The 15315-nt window shown below is 31.9% G+C and overlaps 2 protein-coding genes across 3 annotated transcripts in view; one reads left to right on the forward strand and one right to left on the reverse strand.

The window, feature by feature from the left end:
- The first annotated feature begins 6 nt into the window (after positions 1-6).
- On the forward strand, positions 7-7283 carry LOC109544395. The gene is made up of 10 exons (XM_048661233.1): positions 7-903; positions 2397-2523; positions 2631-2823; positions 2935-3216; positions 3378-3483; positions 5349-5677; positions 5738-5959; positions 6197-6478; positions 6709-6805; positions 6980-7283. The coding sequence occupies exons 1-10, from the start codon at positions 807-809 to the stop codon at positions 7084-7086; spliced, it is 1842 nt and encodes a 613-aa protein (XP_048517190.1). The 5' UTR covers positions 7-806; the 3' UTR covers positions 7087-7283.
- A 4242-nt stretch (positions 7284-11525) lies between these two features.
- Positions 11526-15315, reverse strand: part of LOC109544394 — a 142233-nt gene continuing 138443 nt past the window's right edge. For both annotated transcript variants that reach the window (XM_048661231.1, XM_048661232.1), the window contains exons 7-8: positions 14671-14866; positions 11526-13794 (exon numbers count right to left, since the gene is read on the reverse strand). In XM_048661231.1, coding sequence (XP_048517188.1) covers positions 13629-13794; positions 14671-14866 — 362 coding nt within the window. In that variant the 3' untranslated portion in view covers positions 11526-13628. The remainder of the gene's footprint in view (positions 13795-14670; positions 14867-15315) is intronic.

Consider the following 15315-nt stretch of genomic DNA (forward strand, 5'->3'; position numbering starts at 1 on the left):
TGGCAGTTGTTACCTTAACCTTGTCGATGGCTGTTTTTATGTGCTTCTTCCAGGTCAGCTGCTTATCTAAAACAACACCCAAATATTTAGCATCTTTTTCCCATTCCATGTTTTGTCCCTCTATGGTGATGTTGCCATCGACACTGTCCTGCTTCCTGCCAATAAGTATGGCCTGACTCAGAGACAAGGGATTATTATTTCTTGTCTCTGGCCTGACCCTTCTCTGCATTTATCTTCAGTTTCCACTTAATGAACCACTGATGTCGTTCGTCAATTGCAAGCTGGAGCTGTTGCCTGATGCAGTCCTTGCGACATGAGGATGTCAGAAGGGCCGCATCATCTGCAAAGAGTGCCATCGTATTCATAGATGAAGACAACTTTGGTGGTAGTCGTATTGGCAGCATAGATAAAGACAAGTTGATGACATAAATGAAGACTTGTTGATGTTGATGACAAGTGATTGGAGGTCTTGGGATGTCGCTTGTGTGACGTTATGACTGAAATGCGAAATGGCCAACACGTGACGTCACACCTTCCGCCCGTAATTTTTAATTATATTTTTGTTATTTGTAAGCACTGATAGTTGAACGCTTTTAATTCACAGAATATTATAGAAAAGCAAACCAATATTGCCAAGAATTTCCCAAAAAAAACATAAAAACACGTTATTCTAAGCTGTAACAATGTCAAAACTCAAACCAAAAACGAATCGGCGACATAACTGTCAGTAAAATATTTGAAAACGATAATTTTGTTGCGTTGTGTTAGTTTTTGTAAAGCTGATATCTCAAAAAAATAGTCTAATAATGAGCGAGAAACCGACGGAAAATCATATTCAAAACATATGTGCCATAGTTGAAGAGCGCGACAAAAAGTTATGCGAAATCGACGCAAAATGCAAATGTAAGTATTGCCGAGGCAACTACTTGCTTAAAATTATTTCGCCATTTTATCACATTGTTTCACTAGAATACACTTGTACTGTAAGACTAATTCGGTTCGGCTTTGATTGGGTTGCATTAACTATATGAACCGCATAAAGCGCGTGTTTCAGGGTCCGGTTCTTATACAAGGCTTGACCATAAGGCATCATTCCGAGAAAACGATCACTAAGCTGCCAATTTGTCGATAGGGCCCTATCTATTTAATTTTGCCTGTACTGACTTTTTTATGTATGTTTTTCATAAATGTAGCAATCAAATGTCATGAATGTGTTAATACAATACTTTTTTCTGTGAAAGATGAAATGTCGGTGGTTGAAAAATTCGTTTGTATTATTTAAGCGTCCGGGCATAATTATTAATTATTTTCAAAAGATAACTGACAGCTGAAAGCATTCCTTTGGCATTTGATTGTTTTAAAAATGGTCACTTTCGTCATGGCAACTAAAAGTGTCAGTATCTAAAATAAGATGCGACAAATAGCCATGGCATATGCATATGAAAACATTAAATTGACAATATTTCGAAAACTAGACACTATTGGATTAGACAACTTCACACAAACTTACCCTTATTTTAAATACTGAATAAGATAAAATTATCAAAAATGGATGTTTTCATTTGAAAAAATTGATTTTGGGCGGTTTTCACAACTCAATTTTGGAACTGATTTTTATATTATTTTGTATTGATAATTATCAACATTGAGTAGAATGAAAAAATGTAATAATTTATAGGGTGTTTCATTTAACATTAGCAAGTTGATATCTACTTCCGGCATAACCGGAAGAATGTCCATCTTGAAAATTTGTATTTTAAATCGCTTGCTTCCAATGACTTGGACACACTGTCCAATTTTTAAACATCTCCTAACTATAGTTTGTCAGATATCGATCGCGGCGGTTCCCGGTGAGACACTCTGTATATACATATACATATACATATGTACGGGCGTACGGTAAGGCGTACGTCATTTTGCAGTTTGCCTAAAATACCGTAGTCATTGTGCAGATTGCTCAAAGTGATAGCAATTCTGTAAAATGCCTTGCTTTTCTGAGACACTCTGTATTATATAAGATATTTTTTAAATGTGCACACTTTGTGCGGCAACAACTTTTATAGGAAACTATTTTACGAAAGTTCAACACTAACGGAAATAATGGACTCTCTCGCACTAAAAAACCACCCTGTATATCAAACAATATTATTCACAAGTGTGTGTAATAAGTATCTTATTAAAACTTTCTGAAATTGCCATGGTAGACAAATAGTTAACAAGTTGTATGTGTAGATTTTTTTGTCTTACTAAATATTATTTCTTGTCACAAACCGAAATAAAAAAATATGCAGATTTTTCTATTTGAACTTTAATTTCGTAATTTCGAATCTGCAAGTTTTGGAACAAGCATATTATTATTATTTTAATTGTACATTTTTAATGGATTTTTTTACAAGATTACAAGGACATGATTGAGACTGATACGGCTGAAATTAACTTGATACAGAAAGATATTAGACGAATTAATCATGAAGACAAAGAAGCTCAAAAGCAGCTGGAACAAATAGATTTTATTTTGAAAAGGTAACCTTTGGTTCAACATCTAATATTTATTTTATAATCGATTTTAATACATTTTTTGTGAGTCAAAAACCGACATTGTACACACTACACAGTGACTAAATTTTCAGTTTGCGCGAAAATCAAAATGTGTTAACTGAGTCGCTAATAAATCATCAGACGTTGGACAAAATGCTTTCTAAAGAACTGAAAGCAAAGCAAACAGAGTTTCAACAAATAGAAAACGAATTTCGTGATCTTTATGAACGTTCTAGATCGAAAATTACTGATAATCCACTATTCAAAGAGTTGGAAAAGGCAAAGGTATAATTGGGAAATATAAATACTTGCACACCAATATTCTATTGAAACTGATTCAGTTGCAAGTTCAGTAAGCTTAATAAATTGCTCTTAATACAGCACGATCTTCTTTAGGTTAAATTTCGCAAAGCTAACATAGAGCTACGAAGCCTAAAGCTGCAGATTGCACAGAAAAAAAAAATTATTGCTGAAAAGCGAGCGATTCAGGAAAAAAGGTATTATGCTTTTTTCATTCGCATGGCTGAAGACTATCTTGTGGACAAGAAGATGAAAGAACTGCAAGAGTTAAAGAAGCAGAAATTGATTGCAATTAAAAGAGTTTACGAATATCAGGAAAATCTGAAAGCCAAAAAAAAACTGGCTATTCCCAAAATGGAAATGTTTAAAAATATTATAGTAAGTTTTTAATGTCAAAAACTTTTTAAAATTAATATCGCTTATTATCATTACTTTCTTCAAAACCGTTTAAATCCCACGAAATAAAATACGACGATCTATTTAAACTGTATTCAATACATACATACATTTTTTTTATTAGCTGGTTTGATTTTTTCTAGTTCGGAAGCCAGAGTGATCACATCGAAGAGCAGCCCCAAGCCAATGAAAGGCCATCAAGCCACAATAAAATTCAAACACCAACTCCACTAGTTTTGAAACAACAACGTAAGTAATGGGCAGGTTCAGACATGGGGCACCTCCGGACGATTTAAATTTACCTCCTTTAAAAACGAAACGTGATTCGGTATTTAAACAGTTAGTGACTGCGTATTTCACGCCGTGGCGTATAATTTTATGCCGGTATTTAAAGCAACTTAAAAATTATTAGCAAAAGTAATAAACAGTGTCAAGTAAGTATTATATTGATCTATTCGTAAGGTTTTGTGCTATTTGGTGTTGTAATTTTTTGGTTTTAAAGTGGCATACGAAAAACGTATAATCATTTTTAGCACGTACACTATGTATATTTCAAAAAGCCGCAACAGCATAATTTTTTATTTCTTCGGTTTTTTACATTTTGTGCATGTGAGGCATATCCGACATATCCGAAAGTGCCCCACCTATTAATTTATAGTTTATGTTATTCAAAATTAGCTTGTTTCATTTGAAATTAGCTACCCAACATATAAAATGTATTTAAGAAGGTTAGGAACTATGTCAAGAAACGAAAAAAAATATCAGCAAGGCAACGAAAAGAGCAAAAGAAAGTGACACGTCCTGAGATTTGAATTCAGATTTTGAAATTTCTGAAAAAAAAAATTTCTTGGCTCTTCATCTGACTCAGATATTGCCATGGAATCCGATTGCGATGAATTTGCTAAGCTTGTAGGAACAAAATTACAAAGTTTTTTTTATTGTTTAATTTGCAGATGATGAGATTTTATGTTACGGTTTGTTTAAATTTTCCTCGAAAAAAAAACAATTGTTTATTACGTCGGACAAGTGATACAGCTTGCAGAATACGGCTGCAGTTTGTTGCAAAATATTTAAGACATTTGCAATCGTTTCCACTTTCCCACTGTGGTTGATATTTCAACAATCGCAAGATGTGGCATAGAGCCAAAACTGCCCAGTTGCTGTTGCCCCATTCTGTTGCTGGGAATACTCGCCTGGCTAGTTTTCTAAAATTCTAAATAAATAAAAAATGTGAATTTCGTTCTTTAGATTTTAAATAATTTTCCATCTTTTATGATTTTAATAACAAAAACTGTTTTTAATTAGTTACCTACCTTTTTTTGAGACATAATGTTTGTTTTAGTAGGTTTAAGTAATAAAGTTAAAATCATCAAAATGTACTTTTCAAAGAAACACAATATTGAAATTGAAAAAAAACCGCCAGACAACACCTCCAGAGGAATGACGCCAATTCTGAATCACCCTGTATGTCCGAATTTACCTCATGCGTGTCCAAAACTGCCCCATCATGGGGCACCTTCGTATAAACCCAACTTCCTTTAATTTTTCCTTTTTACGAAAAACTATGCAAGTTTTTTTTAAACTGATATGTTATTAGATTAAAAACATATGAATTAATTACTTTAAGTAAAAGTATAATTTAGTGTAGCTGAAATGAAAGTCTCAAGTCGGTTTAACCGAAACTCTACCCTACATACTTCATTTATACAGCTATTTAGTGGAAAAGATAAAGTGATTTATTTATTCAATAGTTCAGCGTATAAGTACTTGCAACACACATACATATTTAGTATTAAAATTGTACATTTTTTGTATTATAATAGATAGGTACATTCTCCATTTCATTAATCCCATCAATTTAAGTTAGTAGTAAAATTCGAAAACACTCTGACAACAGTATCTCTACAATGTATGCAACGTGAATTTATATTTGTGATATAAGTTTTTGCTTAGCTTAACATATATTCTCTACGATAGCTTTCTGTACAATTTTAATCGCATTCTGTATTCTTATAAACAATATACATTATTGAAAAAACTTAATTTAGCGTAGGATTTATTAGCACTTTTGCAATATTCTATATTTGCAAAATGAACGTTTAATACTTTTGTAGAACCTCTGCAGCTTACAAAAGCGATACCTAATTTGCGTGAAAAACTCAATATACTTCGGGAGGCAGAGGAGGTAGAGCCCGTTGAAATACCCAGAAAAGTTCGAATTATTGAACAGGTGGTTGCACCAGCAATAACAGCCCCTCACTTTGTTATCCCAGAAAATCCCGAACCAATTAATAATTTCTCTAAAACCCTGCAAAGATTAGTTAAAACTACAGGATCTAAAAAGCCTAGTTCTCCACAAGTGGATGAATCCATAGCAATTCAATCGACTCAACAGTCGGAAGCTGGTCAATTGTCAGAGGAAGCACAAAGTCGCGTCCCAGCAGTAAGTGTTTATACATATTTCCTGTTATTCATATATAAAAATCTTTGCATTATCGAACAGAAGATGGTTACACCAGTTATTACAACGCTTCCCCAGTTCGATTCACCTGAAATGCGTCAAACAAGAGTAATCAAACTGTCTAAAAAATGGCAATCAATGATCAAGAATTTGGGCTTCCAAGATCAACTTTCTCCACAAGCCGAAGACTCTGAGATGGCTCAGTTGTCTGAAAAGTCAGATTTGGAACAATCGTTCCAACAGAGCCGATCGGCCGATAAAATAGTAAGTTTTCGTTTTTCTTATATACTATTTTCGATTTCAATGATCCGCACTTATTGCTTCGAGTATATTAATTTGAGAGTTTGTTACATGCGCATTGTTTGTTGCTTGAAACTTATTTACATAAATACAGAATCGTCAACAATTGCTAAAGTAATGCGGTTAAGTGTGTTAAATTCTATTTGAAATTAAGATATACATATATTTTATACTTCAATTCATTCGCGCTATTCATTTTAGACGAGTCTTCCGGTTGTTAGCGACGATCAATCGATGCCACCGCTTGCGATAAACCAAAAGTCAATTATATTAGCTACGGAAGTGAAAAATCAGAATGAGGAATCGTATGATCAGATGATGAGTAGGAATGTTGCGGAGTCCAAGTCAGTTCGATTTAATGTAGAATCCATGTGCCAAAAAGCCAAAGAGAGCAGCGGGATGTTTTCTCAAGCTATGTTTCAAAATCCGTTCCAATCTTTCTTGGACAGAAAAACAGACCTCAACAACACATTAGACTCTAAGGTATAAGAATAATCATTTTGTTGGCTCGATATATGTATATACCTAGTCTTCTTTGTGGACTTAGTAGACTCCTTAGTACTACGTTAATAGAACAACATACTAGAATTATAACACTTTCAGTTAATTAATTTTAAACATCATATATTGATGCCGATTAATATCGATTTTTGCAACTTCCTTGAAAAATTCCATCGCGAACATCTTATGCTTTGTGTTCTTTACAATTTCAGCAAACAGAAGAAGTGATGTCCAATTTATCAAAGGACGATTTCAATAATACAGAATCCGATTTCAACAATTCGACATCTGGTTTTAAATTCTATGAAGGTAAAAATAAATCTAAAGCATTTTACTCAGATTTTTCTAACATGTTCTGAAGACAACTTCAAATTATGACGTGCTGTTATAATTTCAATCTCGCTTATTATATAAACGTAAATCAAATAAAATAGTGGTGGAAATATAAGTGGCATCGCCAGTGTTAATTCAAAACGTTTTTAGATGTTAGTGATCAAGACGAGCAGTCCGACACAGCCGAGTCAGGGCCTTTCGGAGGCGAAAATATGTTTTCTTTTGGTTTGAACAAGCCATTGTTTCCCTTTCAGTAGTCGAATGGCAAATGGTTTAACTGGAATAATTTTGATTTCAATAGCAGCAGAATCCATACATTTTATTTTCAATAGTTTTATGTCGTTGGCACTGCCCAATTGAAAATTCCAAACTGGCATGCATTTCTTGTATGCCATGTCTTATCCTGTTAGTTTCTAATATAGTTCAACGCAATAAAGGGGTAAGCTTTTAAAAATATTTATCTTCTTTCCGCAAAAATAGTTAGTTTGTGAAACTTTGTTTAACGTATAGTATTATAATATTTCCGTGTAGCGTTTGTTACATCAATAAATAATATTTTGATTTTGGCAGAAATATTTTTATTGGATTATAGTAAGCATAATTGTCCCGACTTTTTGAAAAAATACTTAAAATAACTAAAACAACACATTTATCAATGAAATAAACATATTTTTATGGTTACTTTTGGGAAATGCATCAATGGAAACATTATGATTCGATTACGACCGTACAAACTCAAACAGTTATAAGTGAATTATTGATAAAAAAACAGCGATTATTATTTACACAAATTTATTTAAATACAATTAAAATATCCTTAAAATCATACTGTCGAATCACAATAAAAATGCAGTTAGGCGCAAATCTATAGTGGAAACTAAAATCCTCACTGCAGTACAGTCTTAGATTCGTACAGATATTATTAAGAGAGTGTAAGTTACAAAAATTAAGACAACTTACAAAGTTATGTAAAACCTAGAATAATCAGTGAGGTAGAATTTGTTTATATTCTAGCCAATAAAAAAACAGGATCATTTAATTTTTTTAATAAGATCGACATTAAAATTAAAATACCTAATTATAAATAAAATATATACAGAATGGAAATTGTTTCAAATTCCAGAGACAGGATATAATATATTTCTTTCAAACAATATCACTACAGTAATCATTCTTATCTACGATCCATTGCATTTCATATGTATTTGTCAAACCTGTTTAGAACCAAACGATTGGTGATCTAAACACAAAGCTGATACATAATCGTATAACTGCTAACAAATTTTATATGTAAGTATAGGTACACCAATTAAATTAAAGTTACTTTAATATGAAAATTATACAAGAAGGAAATAATTGTCTTAAGTGGCAAGTTTACATTTAATAACTTCAAGCATTTTATACAACCTGATTTTTAAATACTCTATTCATTCACTAACACTTACTTTTAGTCGAACAAAACCGGACTTTACAAAACGCATCTGTTCAGGTGCGTTTAGTAAACTACAAAACCCTTACATATTTCTATACTTCTATTTAACGTTAGGTTAAATTCTTTGACTCAAGCAATCCTTTAAACAATCTCCAATGAATTTAAATTTAATAAAGTAACTTCTGAAGTGTAATTCACTTGTGATTTACCTCAGATATACTAATAAGAAGATACATAAAATGAACACAAATATACTTTATACAAAATGCAACTAGTATAAAATTTCACTAATGTTATACGATATTTTATTTGAACAGTCTTAATTTTTGTATTGGTTACTAAATGCCATGTAAAAGAATACGTTTGTTTAGAAAATAATTTTTAGCTTAAATATGCTTTTTTGATACCACTTTATTAAATCCTTAAAAAGTCCGAAGATACGAATCGATTTGAAGTTTGTTCCTTATAAAAGATAAGAATATTTACAACGATTATCGGATTTTAATGTTAACGATCAGTAAACAGATTTATTTCAGTTACGAAGACTAACATTAGTCACTCTAATATTTCAATTAATAAAATTGACTAATACAAATTATGTAAAAACTCCATTCATATTTGCCTATTTTATGCATGATTGCATGATATTAAGTTAAGTACTATTTGATACTTTATGTACATATTACTGAGTTTGAAAAGGCAATTTATTGTTATCGGTAACATAAATTTGGTGATAGTTGCATCAATCAAAGTTAATACTATCATTGTGACATTTGCGCAATTTATTTGCAAGAAAAGCTGATTTTTTCCCGTCTAAATTGGATAAGGCGTTCAGTTATACGTGGGTTTAATATTCTTGAAAAGGATATGCGACCAATACTTTTGCTTAGTTTATTAGTCAAATTATGTTGGATTTATTGGAAGAACTAAATAAATGGCTTTTAGTTTTATTGTTATGATTTAGAATTTAAACTCAAAATTAACAGCTGAGGCGTGATCTCTTTGAAAACGACCATCTATTCATTTTAGTAATTATCAGATTCGATAGGTGCTGAGCCACATTACCAAAACTGTTGATATTTTTAATTAGATAATAATGTTTGCAAGAATAAACACGCTTTGAAGGCAGTGAGAAACACTTGTGAACATTACATGCTTAGCGGGATTTTATAGTTGTCGTATCTTCGGATAACTTAATCTGATTGATTTGAGAAATTTCAAATGACCGATTACGTCTATGCAAAAGATCGTCTTTTCAGTCGGTCCATAGCAGAATTAAAAAGGGAATATAATGAGCAAATAACTCAGATGATTTCGAATTAAAATACATCAAAGTCTGTTAAGTACTTGATTAGTTAGATAAAAAAATGATTGAGTTCTTTGATGCGATTTATAGTTTAAAAAAATGACAATAGTTCATAACGATAGTCCGAGAGAACCCTTTTTTGATACTTCTTGAATTGATTTTAATATTTTTTGATAACAAACAAGGTGGTCTTTTTAAAGTGTAGTTTTATTCTAAATCTGCCGTTCCTTCAATATTTATTCGTAGCACTTTTTAAAGGTCACCCTGTTTTGGATTAGCTTCGTTTCAAAAAGGCCAAATCGAAGGAAATTAAACTTGAGTTGCAATTTCAAAAAATTATCCCTAATTTATATAGAACACGTGTTGAGATCAACTTGAACTTTGATGCTACTTAATAAAATACGAATTAAATTAAAAACGCATAATTTAATATAGATTATTCGGATGGGAAACATGAGCAGATCAATTCTTGATGGCTATAATTGTTGAACACACACGGTCTGCTTAAGTAAATACAGCCATTGCTTAAATAGTCAAAAGCGCCAAAAAGAAATTGATTTGCCAAAATTCACTAAATGGCACACTAACCAAATTAGTTTAAATAGTAATACAAATAATAAAAAATTTGTATTGTCATGGCAAAAAATATACCTAATTTGATCGTAGTACGTTTATTGGCAGCTCTAATGGCAGTGTTAGTTGAAAGATATAATCGCCAAATTAAATTACTTTAGGTTGAGCCATATAAAACTAGCATAAAAACAAAAATTGCAGTTCAGATACACAATCTTATGCTGACGGATTTTAACACAAAATACTAAGGGAGAACATGCCCATAGCCGATATATTGATGGTATAAGCAAAAGAGATCTTACGCTGATGTTAACAAAATAATTGTTTTAAATACAACTTATTGTAACCATCTTTACAATCACTGTGGCAGTCTTGCAATTGATGAGCAAGATTATGCAAAGTTTTTGGAATTTTAATTAAATCTTGTCCGCAGGGTATTTAATTTTAAATGCATCGGGATATTTAGCGAGTTTTAAAAACACTTTTTTACTGAAAATGTTTGTTATTTTGTATTATTTTACATTATTTTGTGTTATTTTATCATACTTTTGAAGGGTTTTGCTAAACATCCTCATATTTTTTTGTTGAACACAGAAAAATATTGGTTAAAGATTTTTGAGGCAAATTAGAGAGATAGAAATATTAAAACGATGCAGTTAAGTGAGATTGTATGGTGTAGTTTCCAGAAATTTATAAATTCCAGATGCAGTTTACATACAGTATCTGTATACATACAGTACTTGTATGTAAATAAGCAGTATGTATTGTATAAGATATACATCATATTTGCTAAAAACAAGTTTATATTTATAACAGTTACAGCAAAACTTTGTTTATGAATGCACAAACAGACTAAAACGGTATTTTCATCACTGTGACTATAAAGATGGTGCCTTACCTTACTGAACTCAAGCGAAGTAGTTCCATATCCTATCGGTTATACTTCGCTTGATTAGATGCACAATTCACATTTACAATGACCTAAGATTAAAGTTTCCGTTTTATTGCAAACACATAATTTGTTTAACTAAAAAAATGAACCTACTTATACGAATAATATTTACCTACTTAAAAGGTTCCAAAAACCTGGAATCCACGTTAATGGCAGTGGCGGCTAAACTGGTTGCTTAAATGATCAAAGTCATTCTCAAAACCGATCGGCCCTATTTATACTCATTATCCTAACTTACTCTTTACTTACAATATACATACAGCCTAATTTGTGAAGTTTTCACACGTACAATTCAAATATATTCACAATTCGATTGCTATTCCGAGCAATAGAAAACCTTGATTGAGTATTTTTATATTTTCTACAAACTGCATGGAAATTGTTTGGCCAATTGGAAATTTAAAGAGGGCATTAGAAGAAAGACACTAATAAGTATAGAAATGGTAAAAACGTATATTTTGTGGGTGCAATTTGAACGGCGACGGCAATTTAAAGTTTTTATGTTATTTTATGGTTTCATTTTATATCGCTTGGAATAACAATTTGCGCACCAATGTTTACAACGCTCTTCAAGTCTACCTGATTGTGTCGTTTTACAAAATCTACCAGATTTGTGAGTTCTAGAATAATTAATTCAGTTAAGATGTATACTCTTCTTCTCATTTATATTTTACCAAAAAAAAATATATTAATTTTAGCCCGATAGATATTGGCAAACTAACGGTTTTCTTATTTAAAAAGGCATACATATTGCGGGAACAGCTTGAAAAAAGACGTCCTACAAAAAAGCCATGAGTCGCAAAATTACTTTATTAAATAATTAAAATTTATATTACTCACATACAAGTAGATATTTCTTTGTATTCCACCTTAAAGCATCTGTTTCAAACTAATGTGTTTATATGTTCTGCAGTTTTAAATTTCGAGAAAGAAATTATTTAAAGTAACTCGCAAATGAAATATTTGCATATCTATGTAGATAGCAAAAGTCACAAAACTCTGTTGTAATTTTGAAAAGTGCGCCAAAGAGTCTGTTATCGTAGCGAGTCAATCGTTTCATTATTGATTAGGTCGGTTTTAGCAAAAAATATCTTACAAACGTTTAACTTTTCACGGTTTGCTGAAACTATCTATAGATAAATACATTTTCTTCGACAAAGCCCAGAAACTTCAAAATTTATCTCTCAGTTGTACAGACTGTTAGTGCACAGAATAAACACTGTCCTCAATACAGGCGTAATATATTAATTAATAATAATAATTTAATTAGCTGAGCACAGTAACCACGTACAGATCAAACTCTTACAGAGTGTGGCCTATGATAAAAAATAAGTCAAAAATCGCTTTCCAAATTCTCTAAAAGTTTCTTCTTAGGGAATTCTATACCCTACAAGACAGGAAAGAAAGTTTTTGTGCAGACTACAAAACAAGAAACAATTAAGTTTTCATACTCATTATGATGATCTAAGAAGCTACAGCAATCAAGAATGATTATATATGATTAAACTACTTGCTGTTTCGAAATAATTGAACATTGCCATTGAATTTTTATTTCATATCGTTTGGTTTCAATTAAAAAACCATTTTTACATAAATATTGCAAAATATGAATACGACTTTTAAAATGGACCTAATTTGACAAAGAAGTACTTTTCGAACTTTTAACGAACAGTGATTTTTGATTAACTTTTTATCAGAGTTTGGGGACATGAACTAATTGTGTGTGTTTTTCGAATTCTTAATGAATATTGATTACTTTCAAAACTGCAGATTCTGATACTGCCTGAACATGAGAACGTTCCTTTAGAGCTGATTAAAGACCATAATAAGATGTGCACATTTTGATGATGAACTAGACTTATTACTTTAAAGTGAATTATCATTCTGGCAACTCTGCGCTTCTTGATAGGTTTTGTACGACGAGTTTTATCATTTTTTCGTCAGTAACAGCAGTTGTATAATTAACCTAATTTAAAATGCTAAATGCGTCGCAGTCTTAAAAAAATCATACTAATTTTAAATACTTCAAGTAAATAAATGTGTCCTTTTGAACTTAGTCTAAAATAACAGTCTTTAAAATTTGTCAATAAAAGCTTCACATGTTGAAATTGAAAGAATACAAACCGGCGATTTTGCATAGTGTTTCAAAACATGTGGCTTTTTGTTTTGGTTTTGATTTTCAGGTATGCGCCCCTATCAGAGCAAAATTAATAAATAAAACCTAAATTTGATTATAAACTGCTGCTACTAGCGTTCCTAATAATAATGACCATTTAATGTAGATCACTGTGGTCAAAAAAGACCACGGCAGCTATATAACTCAAGGCGCTTACTATAAATATTAAGATATCCCGTTGTTCAGAATTCAAAAATAAAATTGTCTAAATATAACCAATTGAAAACGAAGACAAGCGACATCTATCTGTACATTGGATTAAAATGAAGAACTTGTTCACGGAACTATTAGACAACTTTGTTAAGAATTCCGGTTTCGGAATGAACATTCTATGTACAAGAGTTACTTACTAAGTTACTATCACGTGAATTTGAGAGGCTTTCTGCGGTGCTTCTGGCCCGACTGTCTTTGGCTGGAAGGAAACAGAATCGGATTCAGTGCCTCGCGCGACGTGGTCGATAATGTCGGAATTCTCAATGCCTTTGTCGGTTTGTACTCTTTTTCTGAGATCCATTCATCAGGGGTTCTGCAAACAAGGTTCCTCTATTATATCCCTCAATTAAAATGATCTTGCTTCTTTGATCGAAACTGAAATGATATGTACTAACTAACACGCCCCATTGGACATTCAAAAATCATTGTATTGCATAACTATAAACCACTTCACTTTGTAAATGTGAGAAAGTTAAGATTTTACCCCTTGAACGCTGGAATTATTTTTTTCTTTAATTAAACTGATATTTGTATTTTCCAAGTGAATCAGCTCTAAATGCAAGTATTAATTTTTTCGACATAGTTTTTCTAGAAAATGGAGTTACCATATGGTTACGCTAGGCCTTTGTGAGAGCATTTTAGGAAAAAATCAAAAACGTAATTTAATTGCAATTTGCAAGGCTTATATTGCACTTCTGGTACATGGTTTTAACATGAAAATTGCATCCCTCAAACTAAATGCATTCTCCAAATGCAAAATGTCATCTGTTGCATCAGGGCGTGCATTGGCGGTGAAACGGTTAAACCGCAAATTTTCAAGAAACGCTTTTGCAGCATGTAATTATAAACATGATGTTTACTTGGTATGTTACTGTACACTGTTACGTGGAGTTTCGAACTATAGCTATATAGTGAGCTATAGTTACTCAATTCGAAGTTCCACCGCACTTTAACCAAAACGAAAATATTATCGAAACTAAACCCGTTGGATCAATGCAACCTGAAACAGCTAAATGATTTAGCAGAGGAAGGTCCACGTGCTCAATCATTTATTAAAATAGTGGCCAGTCAATAATACATTTGAGCTTTGAAAACTACCTTGCAGCTGTAACCATGTGGGCGCTAATGGGTTAATATCATCGATAACCCTCTAGTTTGATCACACATAAAGCAGTACATAGATACTTACACATCAACTGGGTGCCATCGAACAAGCAATTCTCTGTTTCCTACCGAATCGGTTCTTCGTGCTAATATTTGGTTCTGAAGATGGATGAGTTCCCCATGTCCACTAATCTGGCCCAAAGTCCGGGCTTGCGTCATACACATAAGCTTGTATTGAAGACCTTCCATGATTCCCCCATCGAAAAAGTCGAACATGCGCGCTAAAAACCAAATATTAATATAGTACAAATTTTTAATGGACGGGTGGCTTTTCCAATTCTTGTCTGAACCAGACATTTGCTTTATACTACGTTATTTAACGTTGGATCGGATTAATAAACTCAAATACGTTCGCTCCTTGTATATAAATATGATATTCACTCACATAGGATATACTATTAATATTTAAATACAAACAAATTACTGTCTTTTTGAGCATTTGTACAAACTAGTGTGAAGTGAAAATATTGCATGTTCAACCTACAACACCCGCAGTTTCTAATAATCAATTTCCGTTACTCTAAAATTACTTGCAATAGTAATATTGCAATAATTGATCACTTCATTGGACATATCAGCACTAAATTCAGTATTATTCTGTTAATATAGAGTTATTAATATATTAGTTATTATTCTCCAAAAAAGTCGCATATATAAATATATGAATAAT

Source organism: Dendroctonus ponderosae, unplaced genomic scaffold (genome assembly GCF_020466585.1).
Source record: "Dendroctonus ponderosae isolate FM_Combo_2020 unplaced genomic scaffold, Dpon_F_20191213v2 Dpon_F_20191213_1, whole genome shotgun sequence".
Taxonomy (NCBI): domain Eukaryota; kingdom Metazoa; phylum Arthropoda; class Insecta; order Coleoptera; family Curculionidae; genus Dendroctonus; species Dendroctonus ponderosae.